Here is a 21065-nt window from a genome sequence, read left to right on the forward strand (position 1 = left end):
GCATTTGTATCTTCATATTGTTCAATATAATACGAAAGAGGAAATTCATAAAAAGAAAGTTGCTTCATTCCTTTATTAATTTGTTGTTTTGTTTGGAAAATAAATAAAATCTCTGAATATGATTAAAATTAGGGGTGAGCATAATTCGGTTAAAACCTAAAAATGGATCCGAAATTTTGGTTTTGGTTTAATTGATTCGGCTTAATTGATTTTTCGGTTGGATTCAGTTTTACTATTCGGTTTATTTGTATTTCAGTTTTCGGTTTTGATTATCATATTTGATAAATTGGTTAATAAAAAAATTGATTTAATTTTATAATTATATATTTTAATATTATTTATAGGAAAAATTTTATATTAGTACCCTATACTTTGGGTCTAGTGCCACTTTGATCCCCAAACTTTAAAATGCAACAATTTAATACCCAAACTATCAAAATGTGTCAATCTAATATTTGTCATTAACTAACCCGTTAGCCGGCCGTTAAGTGCCATTTGAAAAGACATAAATATCCTTTGAATGTCATCTAATTCTCATTATCAACCATCCAAATCCTTGATTCTTTTGTTCAAGAAAGTTGGGGTCACTAGAATGACCACTAAGATGTATTTATTAAATAGAAGAGGCAATGATTTAAACAATATCATTTTTTATCAACATCTTGGATAGTTGATAAAGAAAATTAGATAGCACTAGAAGGTGGATTGACACATTTTGAAAATTTAAATAGTAAATTATATTCGGGGAATAAAGTGGCACTAAGCCTAAAGTAGAGGATACTAATAAGGAATTTTTCCTTATTTATAATATACTGTATAATTTTATATTAATAATTAATAAATTAATACGTATTTGATTTGGCTATTTGCCAAATTTCCAAAAGAAGCATAACATACGTATTAGGTAAAGTCTAAAACGAGTGAAAGTCTGAACGTCTTTCACACTTTCACTCTTCGACTCTTCATCTTCTTTCCTCAATGTATAACGTACGTATTAGGTAAAGTCTAAAATGTGTGAAAGTCTGAAAGTCTTTCACACTTTCACTCTTCGACTCTTCATCTTCCTCAATCTGAAAGAGTGAAAGCCTGCGCGGGCATCAAAAGACAAAGACTAAGCCGCTAAGTCTTCCTTCCAAACTCCAGACTCTAGAGACCATCAGACCAGAGTCCCAGACCCAGACGGCCAGACTTCCGCTCTTCCTTCCTTCATCAGACCTCAATCGTTCTTCTTCACATCCAGTTGCCGTCGGCGTCGCCCTTCGTTCTTCTTTTTCTTGCCGTCGTTCTTCTTCTTCTGCGGCGCCGGCTGCCGTCGAGTGTTTAATCTGTACTGTCGACTTGCCATCATTCCCAAATTCCTCCTCCTTCTTCCGAAACCCTTTCCATAAATTCATTCGAAGTTTTTTTTTTCTTATTTTTTTTTAATTTTTATGGAATCTGTGTTTAAAACTTGATTTTTTTTTTCATAAAAAAATCTGAATTTTATGAATTTCTTCACAATTTTTTTTTCTCATCAAAATCACAAAATCTGACTCATTCACTCAGGTTAAATAATTTCGATTTTAACCGAAATATCCGAAGCAACCAAAAAATAATAATTTGATTTTATTCAATTTTCAAATATTTCAGTTTCGATTCCATTTATCATATAGCTAAATGGATTTTGAATTGACAGAATGCTCACCCCTAATTAAAACCCAAAATATTATATGCATCCCTGATCCAAACGTCCTAGCTATTGTGGCTAATATAAGTGTCCATTTGGGAGGGATTCTGAGACGGGGTCATGCAGAGATGTTAGAAGCTGTATTTGTTAAAAATCTGGAAAGCCAACATGAACTTCTGCCCAAACATCCAAACCACTACTTAAAGGCAAATGCATCCCAAAGGCAAACGGCAGAAGACCTCCGGGCTCTAATTTAAAACTTTGACACAGGGAACAGGGTTATAAGACGGCAGTAAAGTAATGAAAGGGGTGTTTTAAGTGTGGGTGCATCGGGAAATCTATTTTCTTTTTTTCATATTTATGTGACAATTTTTTCACCTCAGGGCAAATTGTAAAAATGTTCTTTTTAATAATAGATTTTTTATACTTAAAACATCAATTGTTATTTATCTAAAAAATAATAAAAAAAATGAATAAATAATTTTCCGAAAAACGAAAGAACCTAATATGATTAATTGCAAACTTGCCCCCATATTATCCCACAAATGCCCCCATTGATTAATTGCAAATTTGCCCCGCTAATATGATGCCATGTTGTTCCACAAATGCCCCCATTAATTATCAACTTTCTTTCTTTCTTTGGTGATTAATTCAAATTTAAGCAATATGGCCATAATATAATACGCTTGGCCAATATATATGGCTGATATATTTGAAATAGCTTTTGTTGCTTTGATGTTGGAGCTAGGGCCTATAGGGAAAAAAGCTGAGTAGTATGCTCGATGATTCATGAATAACAAAGCCACCTTCCTGTCATGTCTTGCAGGGTTAATTACTAGCTTTTTTTTATGAATTTTGCTCAAAATTAGGTGAGGCTCAACTTTATTTGAAGACCTCAACTTAATTACTCTCCTACCCAACCTCCATTTCTTAGTTCTTTCCCCTCCCATAAAAAACAGCAAAAATAAATATAGAATTTATATATGCATACTTTAATAGAATAGACATATACATGTAATATATATAAAAAAATTTCATTCCATAGTTTTTAATACAATAAACAGTGTATCAAACAAGTATTCGTTTTTAATTATACCAAATGTTGTTGTTAGATATAGAGCCGAAGGCAACAAGGTAATTTCCTTAGCGTTCGAGGTCGATTGGTTTGATTCATAAATAAGCGAAGAACACACGTCAGAGGCCCCAACTACTACAACTTCAAGAGTGGGGGGCAAGTGATGTAGGGATACTTGGCAGGCGTCAGATCGTGTCATGTGGCATTGACTAGACCAAATCTAAGCCATACATCACCAATTGCTTCCAACCACTCCTAATGCATGGTTAGCTATAAAAGTGGGCACTCACTTCAAGGTAAGGATCTAGATTATCATTCTTGGCTATTAAGGACTAAACTCTAAGCTCTCGTCTCTTGTTTGGTCTAACTCCTCTCTAAGTACTTAACTAATTTGACCATTGGAGTCTTCGCCCCTAGGATAACACCTGGGGCTTTTGACGTGTGTTCTTTTCTTCTTTACAAATCAGACCAATTGACCCCGGATGCTAAAAAAATTACCTTATTGCCCCCGTCCCCATATCTAGCAGCAACACCAAATATATTATTGTTCATTGTTGAAAACTCAATTTTGTTTCAACTTTTTCCATATCATATAGTCATAGGTTTGTCCTATACATGTTTGTTGAAATCTATGCTTACGACCTTTGATTAACCATCATTTTTTGGTAGAAGATCATTTTTTTTTGTCTTATTCATTTGACTTCTCCAAAATGCCTAAAGCTCAGTTTGGAAGGAGTACAAGTACAAGTACATATAAAATAATATAAAATACTTAGTTTTGCACTCTACATATTTACATTTGTACTCCTTCCAAATCGATCGAGTAAATGTAATTATCTAGGTAAATTTTTTCTAGGAAACACTTACCCGGGTAAGTGCTTTTACTCATGTTCTTTTATTTCTCAAGTAAATAGTGCAATGACTATTTTAACCATAGAAATTCATTATTAAAAGGGACATTTTTGTCCAATTCAAGTGTTAGTAACTTCCCCCTATGTGGAAAAGTTATTATCCGCCTAGAAGATGAGTATCACTTTCTGAGTAACGAAACTAAACTTTCCTTGGTCCCTATGCAAAACTGAAAAAAAAAATGAGATTCTTGATCAATAGAAATCCCATTAACCAACTTTCCCCTCTCTCAAAATCTAAAAAAAGAACACCCCCTAATTAAAAAGAGCGACTATCACTTTAATTAAGAATTCTAAATCATTTCTGCACTTTAATTTGATATTTTGCTAAACTTAACTTTACCGTAACGTCTGTTAACAGAGAGGGAGTGGAGCTTTGAAATTTGAAAATAGAGGGTACATAATTGTTGGAAGTGAATTTGGGCTTTAAGTGTCACTATATCCAAAGTGTTGAGTAGTCTACTACAAATTTCCCCCCAAAAAAGCGGGTGAACATGGCGACAAAAACAAAAAAAAAAAACACAACCACATGGCCTTTTCCCTTGGATGCTTGTCATTTTGTCAATTTATCGTTTCATTAACAACTTACACAATCAAGACAGATTTTGCGGCCAGGAAAATCTAAATTTAATGACAGTTTGAAAGTTAATGTATATCCTCCCAAATGGTCACTGTCAGAAGATAATATTGATTAAGAAATAGGACAATATGGCATGGAACAAACAAATATAGTACAATCCATTTATCAATTTATCATTATATTTTGGGTAAATTGCTCAAAATCCACCTCACTTTTTATAAATTTTCTTAAATTCTCCATAATTTTTTAAAACGTTCAAACGGTAATTTCACTAGCACACATTGCTAATTTACTATTTTACCCTTTATTAAAAACAAAACACCCGGATTTCCATTTGTGTACTTCTTTTTCTCTTTGAATCACTTTCACAAATAGCTTGGCAGACTACAGGCTGGAAACTAAAATGAGGCGCTTCAGAGCTCAAAAAGAGAAAGAGGTTTTTCTATTTTACTTTTCAGAAAAGGGCCTAGTAGATTGGATCGAAAATTCGAAATAGGAGAAGTGGGTAGTACTGGAGTTGAGGGAAGAGAGCTCTACTGAACTTCTGTAATTTCTTCATCACTCGTCTTGGAGAGATTAGACGAAACGAGTCCAACTCCATCAGGCACCAGCAAGGAAATCAAAGCAGTAGCAAATGCAATGCAAATCAATCCATCTTTATCTTCTTAGATATTCTCTGTTCTCTCTTTCTTCTAATTTTCTTTTTATTCTCTCTTTATTTTTTTTCCCTGCCTTTTTAGCTCTTCCTTGTTCTTCTACAGTCTACACCCAGTCACCAGCATCAAAGCGAGCGAGCGAGCGAGCAATGTCCCGTCGGATACCACGGCCCACAAGCAAGCCAGCGACCTTCACCTCCTACAGGTCATACGGGGCATTTCGCCAGAGTTCACGGGGGTCTATTCCCTTTCTAGATTGAGTTGATAGGGGCCTTTGGCTAATGTACGTTCAGGGGTATACCAGTCAATTACCATCTCCTCTAATGAGGTTTTCAGTACCACGAATCCATCGGTCGTTGTGTGGGTAGACTCGATTTATTCCGGTTTTAAGCAATCTGTCTTTCTCATGTTTCACCATATGGATTACCTATCTTTCGGTTTCCTCCCGCAACTCCCTTCGGTCTCCTTTATCTGGTGGGCGTGGTTTTGTAGTTCTTCTGGCCTTCCGATGCAATTCGTGCTTCCTCTAAACCTCATGAATCTGCTTTCGTTCCAGGTTCTAACTCTTCCCCCATTTCAGCAAATCTTCCTTCTTTCCGACCACTACCACGGTCTTCTCCAAAAACAATCGAGTAATGGAATCTCATCCACTTCATATGTGACCGCACCGTATTACGATACCAAAACTATTAACTATCCAGCAGCTCCTGCTATGCACCAGTAGCATTCACACAAGACAATCCAAGACCATTTGCAGAAGGAAGAAGTATCCAGAGAGCGGGAATCTTATATATGAAATAGGATTGGGCGCTTAAGGGCATTTTGGTTAAAAAAAATATTTAACAAGTTGATTTACCATTTAGGGGCAGTTTGGTCATGAAACTTGTATTTAAATTGATGTGAACAACTTGGGCCAATGGGAATTCATAAAAAGTGAAAGTGATTGTGGATTTTGGACAATTACCCTTATATTTTTTGCTTAAGTCTTTCCTAGAAATTAAAAATGTGGGAAATGATTTAATAGAACTTACGAGAGATTAAAGAAAGTATATTCAATTCAGGGAGGCTTCTGACTTTTAATACTACTGGAGAGTGGAGAGAGACTGAGGTGGAACAAGTCCCACCAAGCAAAAAATACAAGTCCAACTTTCACTTTTTGCCATTCTTGTCCGAACATCTTGATTGCAGGAAGATAATTGAGAAGCCTTGGGAGTCTCCGATTATTGGTCCGAATATCTCGTGAACTCTGGTTAAAAGAAGGGGACCGAAACAAGAAAATTTTCCACCAGGTCACAAAGCGAAAAAATGCGAAGAACAGTGAAGTTTGGATTAAAGGGATAGATGGCCAATGGACTTTGGATCCTGTAGAGGTATCAAAATGCTTTTCCAAACTCTATTTGTCAAGTCGGGGGTACAGCAGAAGCATTTAATCAGAACTCACTTCAGCACATCAAGTTCCGAGAGCATTAACAATATCATGTGGAATCCCTAATGTTACCCCCAACTCCTGAGGAGATTCACAGAGTAGTCAAGCAGATGAATCCGCACAAAGCACTAGGTCCAGACGGATTCACAGTTTACTTCTATTAGCAATACTGGAATATTTTTGGCACTGAGATCTCTGACATGGTGATTGATTTCTTTCACACAGAACAGCTTCCACAAGAGAGAAATAAAACCAATTTGGTTTTCATTCCCAGAAATAATCCCCTAGTGGGCACTTCCAGTTACAGACCCATCAGCCACTACAATGTACTTTATAAAATCATTTCCAAATGGATGGTTTAGAAGCTTCAGCCCATCTTGCAAGAACAAATCTCTTCAACTCAGTCGGGGTTTTTGAAAGAAAGACAAATCTCAGATAATATACTTGTAGCCAAGACAAGCTAAGAATTCAAAAGAAGGGGAAGGGTCACATTGCCATAAAGTTGGATATGTCCAAGGCTTTTAACCGAATGGACTGGCAATATCTTGGGGGAAGTTTAAAGAAAATGAACTTTCCCTCAAGGTGGTGTAACTTAATACATCAGTGTATCTCTACTCCAACACATCACCATTTTTAGCTAAGTAGAGGGTTACGGTGCCTCCCCCTACCTCTTCATTATTGGAATGAAAACTCTTACCCAACTGCTGGAGAAAGCCGCCATCGAAGGGATTATACAAGGGGGGGAAAATGATTCAAAATGGGCTAGAAATTACATATCTACTATTTGCAGATGATGTCGTATTGTTTTGTAAGGCTGATCCTGCACAAGTCCGATCCTTGGCCCAAATCCTACAAGATTTGGAGCTCTGTCTAGACAGAAAGTAAACTACACAAAATCATCCATCATGTTCATCAGCAGGAATGTGCTACGTCATGCATGTACAAACGGGTTTAACTGAGAGGGAATTGGAAGAGATTTTATACATACACCAGCTATCTGGCAACGGGTTTAACTGAGAAAGTGGAGGCCGGCAATGATCAGAAAACAAGACCAGAGGAGTAAAATTAGGATTTTAATACAAAAGTAAGAGGCAAGTGATCATGTCATGTACAAACGGCTTTAACAATATATAGTATATTTAACTAATTGCATAAAAGTAAACCACCGGCACCGGGTGGGGTAGGGTGTTATATTTGAGTATTTATCACATACTTCATGCTATATTTAAGTAATTTAACTAAAACAATTTTAGTATATGGTATTTGGGTTTAACTTATATATGATCTGCCAGTCTGGATTAAATAAATATGATTAAACTTTCTTTTGTTTTGTTTTTGGTAAAGATAAAAGATGACTAAACGTTAAGCTTCCTCAAATACATTTATCTTCTCCTCTACACATGCATCCGAGCTAATTATCATTATCAACATGGTGATGGTGTAGCTTCAAACCCCTCGTCGCATTTCCTCCGATCAAAAGATCAACCTCTCCACTAGAAAAACTGAGAAATCTCTTCTGAAGACCATCCAAATCAGGAGAATCAGATAATCCAAACATGGCTTCGGTAATGCTCACCACACCTGGGTTTTGGCTGTTGAGCACGGAGACAATGGCAGCAGTCTCATATCCCGCATTCAGGCTGAAGTGAAGCAAGCCACGTGGGATCACAAATACATCTCCTTTCGAAAGAATCTTCTGGAATAACTGGTTTCCAGTGTCGATGAATCCGGCAACAACAACTCCCTCCATAACAAACAACATCTCCGAGGCCCTTGGGTGATAATGAGGCAATACCATGCCATCAACGTCCAGGTCGGTTCTGGCAATCGAGAGGCCAAGAGTATTCAGCCCAGGGAAATCGGCAGCCGTGATGATGTTCATAGACGAGCGGAGGAAGTTGTCAGTGTCTCCCGGATGGTTCAGATTTGAGTTCTTAAAATCTGAAGCCATAATGGTGATGGGATTCTTGCAGGGCAAGCCATTCATGAAGATGGTCTGCTGCTGTCTCAATGAGGCTGATGGACAAACATCTTGAAGGGGACTACTACTGTCTGCCAGGCAAGTCAAAATGGAGGTGCAGACGCAAACAAGGACAAGAATGAAACGGAGGACGGATGATTCCATCTCGGTTTTTGCTTCTCCTATAACTACCTATTTCATACTGGCTCCGTTGTTTAAATAGAGAGAGAGAGAGAGAGAGAGAGCTCTTTCAAACTTGGAGTTCACTACCGGTTTTGATATGGATTATGTTATACGAGTGCATTGCTTGCAAGAAAGAGGAGACATGGGGCTTTACACTCATGCCCTATGTTTGAGATAAATACTAAATAAATTGCCAAAGAAGTTTTGCAGGACGCCGAATGCAGGAAATCCATACACCTTGAATAAAGCTTACGGGCTGGATGCGATGTGCGCAGAGTTTTTGCTTTTCTTTTTTCTTTTTTTTTTTTAATTTTTTTTGCATTTTATGAATTTCAATACCTAGGGCTGCAACCAGATCGAATCGGTTCAGTAAGGGCATAACCGATCCAATCCGTTAAGAAAATCCGACTAATCCAAATCTGATAAGAATCCATTGGATTGAATTCGAATATGTTATGGGATATCCGATTTGATTAGAATTATAATAAAAAAACTAGATAAAGTAATATAAATAATATATAGAATATACAAATATAATATGTAAATAATATATAATATTTTATAATTAACGGATCAGATTTTCCGATCCCATCCGATTTGTTAGGATCAGGAGGGATCTCCGAATCCGGATTGCCATGTTCTGGGGCAATTGAAGCCAACACTCAATGATTCAAGTCTCAAGTGGTCCGCTCCTTGTATTCATTCCTTTGCCCTTTCAAAGTGGCAACAAGCCAACAATTTGATAGTAGCGAACACAGCTCTAGAAAAAAAAAAAAAAAAAACAGATAAAGTTTCCAATCCCAATTGCTAATTCATGTTTCATTTCTATAGAAAATAGACAGGAGGAAACGTGAATACCAAAGATGAATCTATTCTTGCTTCCTTGTCAGCTTGCTACCACTTTTCTTATTGATAGAAGTTTGAGACTGATCAACAACATTATTACAGTCATTTGTACTCTCACCAGAAGATGGTTCAGCCACTGAGATATCTGAAGTGTACTTTTTGATCCTCAATGAGATGAGAATGCTTGATACAATCCCAAGTAAGGGAAAGAGATATGATAATAGCTGAGATTTATCTGAGCCAGAGGCTGAAGCTACAGCAGCACCAGCAAGACTAACAATGGACGTATTCTGTAAAATCATTGGCAGGCAGCCGAGTACTGTAGGGAGCAGAAAATCGACAAGAAATCCCACTTTTGTAGCAGCTAGAGCATAGTTGATAACATATGAGGGGATAGGTGAAAAACGAGCTAGGAGAACAAATTTCCAGCCATCTCGTTCAACTCCTCTAGATAGAAGGTGAAAGTACTGGCTTCTCTGGGCCCACTCCATTGCTGAGCTTGAATTCCTAAAAAGAAGCCTAAATAAACAAAAGGAAAACCAGTTACAAAAAGGTCTTTGGCAGCAATAAGGAAAAAACACAGATGAAAGATATTATTTTCTTGAAGTTAAATGCAATAATGGCAAATAGGAAACAAAAAGAGAACAGGTGATGGCATTCCTTTGGTTTTTCTTGTCTCAGTGATTTTTTATTTCCTGAGATTACATCTTATTTTTCTTCTAAACAATTCTTCTAAACAAAATCGACATTCCACATTTCAAGTCCATATAGTCATTCAATCTCAGTGAAAATAAAACATATCTATAAACCTATATACATCATCATTACTAATCTATACCCCAACTTCACACACATAACCCATATGCCAAGTGCAAATTTCTAATTACACCGAGGCCAGTTCCACCAAGGTCAATTAAGACTGGTTCTCTGTGTTGCTTTGGGTAGGGTAAACCCCTAGACCCTGGAACAGGCCTGGGTGGGGTCCAGTTCCAAGAATTTGGAACCAGACCCTACCCAAAAACTGATGGTTCAAGGTCGGTTCCAATTGGTACAACCAACTCATTTGCTCACCCCCGTGTATGTGTATGTGACCGCACTATATCGTCCAAAGAATTAAAAGGACGCTCACTTTATAACCTCATGAGTGATGAGTCTCTTCATCATGAGTTCGCTAGGTCCAATATCTTATGAGCTATTAAGATATATCAGTGCGCTGCAAAGCAGCATTATATAACCAAATATCTTTTTTTTTTTTTTTTTTGCTTTTTTGAAAAAGGTAATGTACATAGTATTAAATGTAAAATCAAAAGTGTACACAGTTAGATCTGTTTTGATCCCTCCTCCATATATAATGTACTTGTTAAGAGAGGTGACAGCTATCTATAATAATAACAACAACAACAACAATAATAATAATAATAATAATAATAATAATAATAATAATAATAATAATAATAATAATAATAATAATACCCCAGATCTTTTCCTCTCTTAAAAGACCAATATATTACACTTTATTATAAGATAGCTAGCTATAATAATGCATGTAGAGCAAGCTATAGTAATGCGGGTGAAGAAGAGGCCTTCTTGTGATTGCAGAATGTTTTGAACCATACCCAGGAAAACCAGGCTTTTCACACATAGGTCCTGGAAGGGTAATTCTGTAAATTTCAATAATTACCAGAAAAGTTTCCTCTTTTTTCTTGAGCCATGTTTGAATTTGGAGTTTTGGACCAGTAAACCCTACCTGTTGGGATTTTTTGGGTAATAAATAAAAAGGATCAGCTAGTGTGATGAGAAACCACCATAAATTCATTTCCACATACAATTTCAAAAAGAAAATACATCCAAAAATAAAGAGCAAAACATAAACTAGCTGCTTGATTCCACATCAAGAAGACAAAAAACGAGCAACAAGATCTTCCTTTGACACCCCTTCAAATTCTGGAAGTATAAGAACCCAATCCAATATCTTCCTTTTCCCGCATAATAAAGTGATTCGATCTCTTCTCCTAGCCTTGTCTTCAAAATCCTTTTGTTTCTTTCTTTCCATACATCTCAACATATGACAAAAAGTATACAACTCCACGCAATCTTTGCCCTGATATTTCCTCTCATTGTAGGCCAACAAGCAAAAATATCACCCAGAGACCTTGGTTCCACTATATTAGCTTTGAAGAGACCAAAGAAATATCCCCAAATGAAGTTCGAGGAAGGACAACCAAAGCAAAGATGCAGCACATTCTCCTCAGCAGCTTCAAGTAAGTAACACCTTCCAGCCAATTGGATGGCCCCTGTTTGAATGCAATCCAGCTTAGAGTACTGTCCAAAGCAACTAGCCAAGCAAACACTTCCACCCTAAGTGGAATAGGATTTCCCCCAAAGTCCTTCAATTCCAATTTCTCCACTCAATTCCTTAGTAAAGCCTTGTAAAAGGATTTAGTAGAGAATACGTCATTATTGGATTCTTCCCACCACCTAAGATCTCTCCTATCAACTTGCACCTCAATCAATTGTAATTTTGAGAGTAAATCCACAAATTCCCCAACTCCCCATACAAGAGGATCTTCTGAATTTTGAACACCAAACAACTCTTCCTTGAATTGCTTCAAGACTATGCAATAAAGTGCTCTTTCTACTTAACCTATACAAATGTGGGCAAAAATCACAAAATTTTCCAATTCCCATTGAATCATCTTCCCAAAATTTTATGGTTGAACCATCCCCAACCTTGAAGGAACAAAATCAAGAAAAGCTAATCAAAAGCTCATTATTACTTCCCAAACACATACTCCAAAAGAAGACTTCACTTCTTTGGTGTCCCACCCTTCTCCACAAAGCATCCCTTTCAAGTCCAAATCTCCATAACCACTTCTCCAAAAGCACCATATTAAATAACCTCACTCTTCTAATTCCCAAACCTCCCTCCTTTTTATCCCTACAAACACAATCCCATTCCACTAGATGGTACTTCAGTCCCTTTAATCAATTTTCAGTTTTGATGAATGAATTAACATTTGAGTATTGACCCCCCTCTCTCTTCTTCTCTAGTGCCAATCCAGTTTTTTAGTGATCCGAAATCCAGATCTGGATATCCTCTTTTCTTCTTCCTTCTCTGGCTGCATTTGACCCTCTTTTCATATCTGAAAACCACCTTACAAGTATTCTCTTCCACTACATGCAGATTGTAGGACTTTCCCATTCCAATCCTATGCCATATAGCCAGCCACAACTCAGAAGCCCAAGTTCAACAATAAACTCACTCAAGAACACCTACCCACACAAAAAGGGGGCAAGAATTTACCAGTGGTAACAGTTTAAGTCTTGGATGACAAGACATGTAAACTAGTCTGAGCCCCATAACTTCCTATTTGTCAATAATCCAGATAATGAGAGCCCACACTTTAATGTGTCTCATTAGGAGATCAATCAGACAAGATATCAGCTTAAAATACAATAAATTTCAATGGTGAAAACAAGTTCTATGACAACTGTTAGAAATCTCAATAATATAATGCATGAAGCAGCTGACTAAAAGTCATGTAATAGTACTATAATTTACAATTTGAATGCCCACAATTAATATAACTTACCTACCTTTCATAAAAAAGAGAATGCAGTTAGGAACAAGTTAACATTTTCCTACAAGAGGCAACACTCTTCTTCACATTTGGAGAAAGATGAACAACCATTTGGGGGATGGGGGTCATAATAACCCAAATCCAGCTTTATTCTAAAAATTATGTTGGTCAGAAGTAAAAAGTGTGTATAGATGTGGTGAGAATAGTCTTCAAAGCATCACTATGCTTTGGGAATCCCCCCTGGCGGGGGGCATGTTGTATTGGGTTTTTGCTGTACACAGTAAAAAGTGGTCGCTTGGTGGTTTAGCTGTTTGCTTGTTTGGTAGTAAAAGAAACAAAAGCAATCAACTAAATGTCAGTTATGAAAAGATAAAATGTAGAAAATTTGACCTTGAATGTAGTGGTATAAAAGATACTTACGTCAAAATAGACCAACACCAAGTAATTCTTTTGAACTCTACAATATTGTTTATCTTTATTACCCTTGTATATTTTTCTCGAACCCAGACCTGCTGCTTGCACCACCATGTATTTTGGGCTACTTAACCAATCACAAGTGAACACCAGTGTTTTGTACAGTGACATGTGGGCCCCATGTGTATGGAGCACTGGTGTATTCACTTGTGATTGGTTACATAGAACACAATACAAGACAGTATGAGCAACAGATGTTGAGTGATTTTTCTCATATCTCCCCGTCTCTATTTACTTGTTGATTTAATAAAAACAAAGAAACCTCAATTTCTCATAAAGGTGGCAAACCTCCCTGGCAGCAAATTAATTATACTTTTTCCTCTATTTGACTAGGCATATTTAAACAAACAATGAACGGCTTGAGGCTAGTTGGAATTTCTGAACCCTGACTGACCCAAACCCTATTTGAATGCTGCCATGGGCCCACGGCAGCTGGTTATTGAAGCATCCACCTATGCTTTTTTCCCACTTTCAGATGAGCAACTCTGAACCCATAATACTGAACGGGTTGAAGTTTAGACAGGTAGTGCATTTGCTTCAGTCACATACACACTTGGGCATGCACTAGCAGAACAAACATGTTTCTGGATATTCTGCAACAAAAATTTGTTACATTGTATTCATTATTCTTATTATTTTTCATGTTCATAATGAAAATTATATAAGAAAATCCCCAGTAGAAGAAATCTATTCTCCCAATCCCTCCCATGGCCAAGCTATCAGCCCAAGAGTTAGCTGGCCTTGGAATCCATTGGAAGGAGATGTTGACCTCCCTATGAAGTGCCGGTTTCCTTTAGTCATTCTTGTAAATACAAAGAAGTTGACAGGTGATTATTTCCTTTCACAAAAAAAAAAAAAACACTTGACCTAAGTGAATTTAAAATACATATCAAAAGGAAAGAAGTAAACTATAACTTCCACCAAACCAACCTATGCATCTATCCTGTAGACAAACTAGTAGACCAGCTATAGAATTCTTCGAAAACCTAAGTTCATTTGTAATCGCCTACCATGAATCCCAAAAGTCTCAAATTTGACCAAGTCAATCAATAGCATGCCAATAACTAAATGCAGGAGATTATAACAATCTTAACATCCACGAAAGAAAAATTAAGAAAAAAATACCATTCTTGCAAACAAGTTTCGTCGAAAACATTGACAAATCACCAAAAGAAAGACTATTAAGAACAAAATCCCCCAGAAAGAAAAATTCTATACAACAATATAAAGAAAACGAAAAGAAATCACCTGCCGATCCAGAAGGAGAGAGAAGCCCCGAGAACCTTGGCAGAGAAGACGCAGAGAACACCAGGGAAAAAGCCGAAAAGAAGCGAAGCACCGGCTTCGAAGAAAATGGCAGAGGGCAAGCAGAGGGCGAGGGTAAGAGTGTGAAGGAGAACGTAGAGAGGGATGACCCAGAATCCCAATTGGTCTGATAAATGTCGAAACACTTGCAGAGCCGCATCTTTATCCCATCCGTACTGCTTGCTGACGGCTCTCAGGATCCCAAAAATCGCCACCACAATAGCAACCGTCGATAATCGGCCCATCATTCCCATTTTGCTTCAACAACGAAGACACAGGAACGGATTAGGGGATTGGGTTATTGCTTCGTTCCTCCACAAGTCCTAATCCACCATAATCATCCCTCCCCCCACCCCAAATCTGGTTTTTGTCGGACAGAGTGTCTCTAGAGTGGGAGAGGATGGGAGAAGAGGAGTGAGTTGCGAATCGGCTCATCTAAAACAAAAATCGGATGCGGTGAGCCGGTGCTTACAAAATTGTGCTCACACCGTTTTCACAGCACATTTCAGCCGTACAAGAGTTAAAAACTTAAAATCTGCGCCAACGGCCTGACGCCAAAAAAACGTTTCACACAATGAAAGGCCGTCAAGTGTCCTTCCACACGCAAATCCCCTCAGCGCGTAGGGAGCTAACTCCAAAGTCCAAACAAAATCTTATCCTCGCTTATTAGGGGACCGAACTGTGGGTATAGTTTTGAAACCGAACCGTACTACCGGTTTATCAAAAACTGGTAATGGAAATCGAATCAAGCCGATCGGTTAATCGATGGTTCAGTCTTTAATTTGTTGTTTTTTGGTTTTTTACACTATATATATTATAAAAAATATATAAATATATTATAAAAAACTAAATATATAATAGTATATTTTAAATAATAAATAATATATTATATATTATAAATATATATTTATACATAAATGCATATTTATTTATATATTATATATATATATATATATAAATAAATAAATATATATAAATATATATATATATATCGGTTGGTTCTATTAATCACCGGTTTTATATATTATTTAACTGAAACCGAATCGGTACCTTTCATTTTTAAAAATATCAAACCAACCGCTTTGATCAACCAAATTTTTTGCTTAATTTCGATCAGTTTTTTTATTTGATTCAGTTCAGATTCGATTTTCTTGCTCACCCCTAATTCTCTGGACTTGGACCCATGCAACCCTGCATTCTACCGATCCAAACTTTCATCATCTCTGGCACCGATAAACGTTCTAGCAAATAAAACCGGAGGTTTGTTTTGAAAACTAGGAAGATGGCATTCGTCGTCACAGAGAAGAACAAATTCATTTCATAAAAGTTTATTTTTTTTTGTTTGAAAATTTAATGAAAAAAAAATGTTAAGTATATCTATTGGTTATAGGCTTTGTGGAAGCTCCCAAATCCTTTATAATTATTACTTAATTCTCAATGTAATTGACTTATATATATATATATATATATATATATATATATATATATATATATATATTTTTGCAAAAACGAAAAAATGAAATAGAGCTTGGAGAGAAATATGGTAGGAGGTTTTGGGTCTAATATGGGGTTTTTATGAAAGACAAATAAAACAATGGTTTTTTTTTATAATTTAGGTCTGGTTAAGACGGATATGCTAAATGCTATCCACGAATTTTTTCGCATACCTACCCATAGAACACCACCAGTGTGTATTAAGAATATTTCCCCATAAAGGACTAGTTTTACATCAATGCCCCACAACACTCCACAGCACATCATTGGGAGATGTTTCCAATACAAGGTCAAGATGTGCTGTGGGGCGCCCCTTATGGGGTGCTGATGTGAATTCATGATTAACAAGAGAGAGATTTGATGCATGACTGTAATTCTCGACGGGTAAAGATGTTAAAACAACTCGTGGGTAATTTATGACACTAATAAAAAGACATGATACTAAAAGGAGGGAAGGAATTCGACGTCTATTCCTCACGGAAAATGCTCCCCACACCTCACATGTTTCAAGACAAATTCAGAGAATTAGATGCAAACTCTATTCCATATTCGTGACAAAAATATTTTCTCCCTCCCCACCCCCGCATTGCAGGGAGATGCCTTGATTTTATAAATTATAGAGGAAAACTGACATTCCTACTTATAAGACCTGACAAATAGATGAGGCCGTGAGGTGCCAATGAAATGGAAGCTGAGCTTCACCTAACTACCTAAGTTAAATCAATGATCCCAATCTTTTTGCAGATCATTCGTTTCCTTTTTTTATATTATAGTAATAAATAAAATAAAAACCAACCATGATACTGGAAAGACATAATACTCGAAAAACTTATAATCAGTCAACAGTGTTGTGATATATTCCTCACACAAGCTACTCACAGCCACATCCATCCGTGTAATGGGAACATCCCCTATGAAGTGCTAGCATATAAGGACAACTTTTGCACCTTAATATCAATGAAAGTAATGTTTTTAAAATAATTTAAAAATAAATTCAGTTTTTAAAAATAATATCAATTTAGGGCAAAAAAAAAAACTATTCACCTTCTTCCTCTTGCAATCCATTTATCAGTGCCACCGGCAATGCCACCTCTAACAATGTTGTTGGAGGTGGGCGGCGGCGGCACTGGTGGTCACTTCCCTGCCCAACCATGCCACCTTCGCCTCTACCTCTAGTAGGAATATCTCCCAATGATGTTTTGGAAATAACTCCCTTGTCATTCATGAGTTCACATCAACATCCCAAAAGGGAGCGCCCCACAATGCCCCATAGCACATTCCAACCTTATATTGGGAATATCTTCCATGATGTGCACTGAGACGTTGTAGGGCACTGATGTGGACTTGTCATTTATGGGAACATGTTTCCGATACACAGTAACGGTGCACTGTGGGTATGTATGTGGAAAAAACTCATGGATAATGATGAAGGAAGATTTGGCCCGACCTGACCCACCTTGTAACAGCTCGGGATACACTTCGCCGAACTGACCCACCTTGTAATAGCTCGGGATACACTTCGCCGAACTGACCCACCTTGTAATAGCTCGGGATACACTTCACCGAACTGACCCACTTTGTAACAGCTCGGGATACACTTCACCGAATTGACCCACTTTGTAACAGCTCGGGATACACTTCGCCGAACTGACCCACCTTGTAACAGCTCGGGATACACTTCGCCGAACTGACCCACCTTGTAACAACTCGGGATACACTTCGCCGAACTGACCCACCTTGTAACAGCTCGGGATACACTTCGCCAAACTGACCCACCTTGTAACAACTCGGGATACACTTTTCCCAACTGACCCACTTTGTAACAGCTCGGGATACACTTCGCCGAACTGACCCACTTTGTAACAGCTCGGGATACACTTCGCCGAACTGACCCACCTTGTAACAGCTCGGGATACACTTCGCCGAACTGACCCACCTTGTAACAGCTCGGGATACACTTCGCCGAACTGACCCACCTTGTAACAGCTCGGGATACACTTTGCTGAACTGACCCACTTTGTAACAGCTCGGGATACACTTCGCCGAACTGACCCACTTTGTAACAGCTCAGGATACACTTCGCCGAACTGACCCACCTTGTAACAGCTCGGGATACACTTCGCCGAACTGACCCACCTTGTAACAGTTCGGGATACACCTCGCCGAACTGACCTGCCCTATAGATACCTCCGAGCTCAAGGCCGCCTCGCTCAGCACTTCGCATCACCTTCTGGGCACCAAAACCAAACAAGTCGTACCATGCCTGACACTAGGGAAGTCCGTGCCCGAGGGCGCCATGCCTGACTGACTTGGGATTTGACGTTTGGCGGCAGCACTCTAAACGGCCACCTACCACCGCCACTGACACCGCCATCTCCAGTTAGACGGTTAGGCAGTGACGGTTCTGTCTCAGCAGAAAGGACGACGGTCGAGTTGATAAGCACAAGGGTAATCATGCCCGACCTGACAAGGGCCTCGGGACGAGTACACGAAGTGACTATAACAGCCCCCTGCCCCCCGACAACGGAGGTATGCAAACTTTGCGCTATCTGGTATTACCTTGCTTTTGAAGGATTCTAACTTGAGCTTCGGAGCCTCTACACCGGGTTCCCCCCGGAGCTTCCCCATCTCCTCTGTTTCAGGTTCCCTGCTACCCCGTTCGGAAGCAAGGCAGCAGACAGCTAAGACCGGCCGAATCGCGCTCCATCAATTGGCGTCGTCTATGGGAAACGCTTCAAAAAGCCTCCCTCCAAACTTCGATAACACCTTTTTCTTCAAAAAACCCAACACTCATGGCCTCCTCCAGCAACACCGGACGTGGCACGGAGACAAACGCCACCGGGGAGCAACTTCAGGTCCCCGTAGTGTGCGTTGGACAGTTCACCATCCCCCTTTCGGCGGATGGGATCCCCATCTTGAACGCGCCACAAGCAGTGGCACCCGTAAACCTTCCTACCACAAGCATCCCCTTTCCTCCCAACATTGAGACAACCTTCACTGAACCAACTGCCGTCCCCCTGGCAGCTAGCCAAAACCGGTTGGAGGACCTGATGCAGTGCATGCGGGTAATGCAAGCCCAAATGCAACAGTTCCAGCAACGCCAGCTTCACCAGCACCAAGTGCTGCACAACATCTCCCAGTATCACTATCAACAGCAGTTCCCCCAACTACCACTGAACCAACCACTACTTCCGCCTTGCCACCCCGCTCCGAGGCCGGTCAAGGCCTCCCTGCAGGATGGGTGCCCCCGCCAGGCGAAGGCCTCCCGGCCCCAGAACCACCCCAATAGCCAGGCCTCGTCCCCAGGCCGAAGAGAGAGAAGTGTCATCCCCGCCTCGCAACCCGCAGGCGGGTCAGGAACCTCGCCCGCGAGGTCAGCACTCCGGCGCTCCAAGCCCGAGCTCCCGCTCACCGAAAACCGATTCAACGCCCCAGCGGAAGACTACCAGCATTCCAGGCCCATCGAGCTCGGTAACACGGAGGCCAGCAGCGCCAGCAAAAGGCCCGCTCAATGACGAAGGCGCCGGCGAAGTCGCCGAACCGCCACCCGCGCCTTGTCGAAATTCAGAGGTAGAGACACGAGCTCGGACGAGGTAGGGGCTGCCCCGGTTCTCTCGGTTCCTTCCCCCCTCGCATCGGAACTCCTGGCGGTCCCCTTACCCAGAGACTTCAAACTCCCACCTCTGGACAAGTACGACGGGTCTTTCGACCCCAATGACCACGTTGACGCCTTTCAGTCCCAAATGCACCTCGCTAGGGCCAGCGAATCGTGCATGTGCGTGGCCTTTACCACCACCCTCAGGGGGTAGCCCGCACTTGGTACAGGAACCTGGCCCCCGGGTCGATAAAGCGCTGGGCCCAGTTCGTGCATGTCTTCACCGCACACTTCGTCACCAACCAACGATGCCCTAGAACAGAGGAAAGCATCTTCGGAGTAGTCCAAAGAGAAGGAGAATCCATTCAGGGCTACATCAAGCGATTCAACGAAGCATTCCTGCAAATACCGCGGTTGGACCCCGCAGTGCAGCTCGCGGCGGCCAAAAGAGGGTTGACGCACAAAGAATTCAAATGGCACATGGTGGCCAACCAGCCCGTGACCGTGGCCGAATTCCTCAAACTCGCGGATAAGTTCATGAGGATAGAGGAAGAAATCAACCAACGAACCGAAAGCGGGAACGAGAAAAGAAAGAGAGAAGGTGAGCTCTCCAACCCGGTGAATAGAAAAAACCTGACCCGGGAGCCGAAGCCGAACCAGTCCTTCCGGGCCCCCCTAGCAGTTCGGACGGACTACACGCCGTTAAACACGAGGCGGACAGAGATCTTAATGACGATCAAAGACGCTCCGTACGTTAAGTGGCCACCTCGCCTAAAGGGAAATCCGAACGAGAGAAACAAGAATTTGTATTGTAGTTTCCATAGAGACCATGGTCATAGCACCGAACAGTGTAATAACCTCCGGGATGAGATAGAGGGACTCATCCGTCGCGGATACTTGAGAAACTTTGTACAGCACAACAATAACAATAAAGCAGGTCGGCAAGGGGAGCACGAAAAGGATGCCCCCGAGTCAAGCAACAGACCTGCCGAACCGTTGCAGAAGCAGCCTCCGGAATAGAGGCCAGTTCGGGGAACCATCAATGTAATAGTGGGAGGTTCGGTGGTAGCGGGGTGTACCTCGGCAGCAGCCCAGACTTCAGTTCGCGAAGCGATCCTCGAAGAACGGAACCCCCCAAAGAGACCAAAGACCGAAGAACCAATCTTTTTCACGGAGGACGACGCGCGAGGAGTCCACTACCCCCATGATGATGCGCTTGTCATTAAGCTAAGGATCAGCAACTTCGAGGTCAGGCGTGTACTCATAGATTCGGGCAGCTCAGCGGACATCCTCTTCAAATCAGCATTTGACCAGCT

At 40.0% G+C, this 21065-nt stretch overlaps 2 protein-coding genes across 2 annotated transcripts; both read right to left on the bottom strand.

Moving 5' to 3' along the window:
- Window positions 1-7609: 7609 nt before the first annotated feature.
- On the bottom strand, window positions 7610-8660 carry LOC148853301 (RmlC-like cupins superfamily protein). Its single transcript, XM_088985591.1, has one exon. It carries the CDS (start codon window positions 8434-8436, stop codon window positions 7723-7725), a length of 714 nt encoding a protein of 237 aa, XP_088841717.1. The 5' UTR covers window positions 8437-8660; the 3' UTR covers window positions 7610-7722.
- A 463-nt stretch (window positions 8661-9123) lies between these two features.
- LOC148853302 (SNARE associated Golgi protein family) lies at window positions 9124-15297 on the bottom strand. The gene is made up of 2 exons (XM_088985590.1): window positions 14604-15297; window positions 9124-9819 (listed from the first exon to the last, which is right to left on the bottom strand). Exons 1-2 carry the CDS (start codon window positions 14912-14914, stop codon window positions 9324-9326), a joined length of 807 nt encoding a protein of 268 aa, XP_088841716.1. The 5' UTR covers window positions 14915-15297; the 3' UTR covers window positions 9124-9323.
- Between the last annotated feature and the right edge of the window lie 5768 nt (window positions 15298-21065).

The sequence above is a fragment of the Nelumbo lutea genome, chromosome 4 (genome assembly GCF_056320005.1).
Source record: "Nelumbo lutea isolate HS-2025 chromosome 4, American lotus-T2T, whole genome shotgun sequence".
Classification (NCBI taxonomy): Eukaryota; Viridiplantae; Streptophyta; class Magnoliopsida; order Proteales; family Nelumbonaceae; genus Nelumbo; species Nelumbo lutea.

Excerpts from the sequence above, each read along its gene's own strand:
- LOC148853301 (XM_088985591.1), bottom strand. The coding sequence starts at position 8,436 with ATGGAATCATCCGTCCTCCGTTTCATTCTTGTCCTTGTTTGCGTCTGC.
- LOC148853302 (XM_088985590.1), bottom strand. The coding sequence starts at position 14,914 with ATGGGAATGATGGGCCGATTATCGACGGTTGCTATTGTGGTGGCGATT. Across the intron at positions 9,820-14,603 it reads CTCTCCTTCTGGATCGGCAG|GCTTCTTTTTAGGAATTCAA; the intron begins GTGATTTCTTTT and ends TTGTTTATTTAG.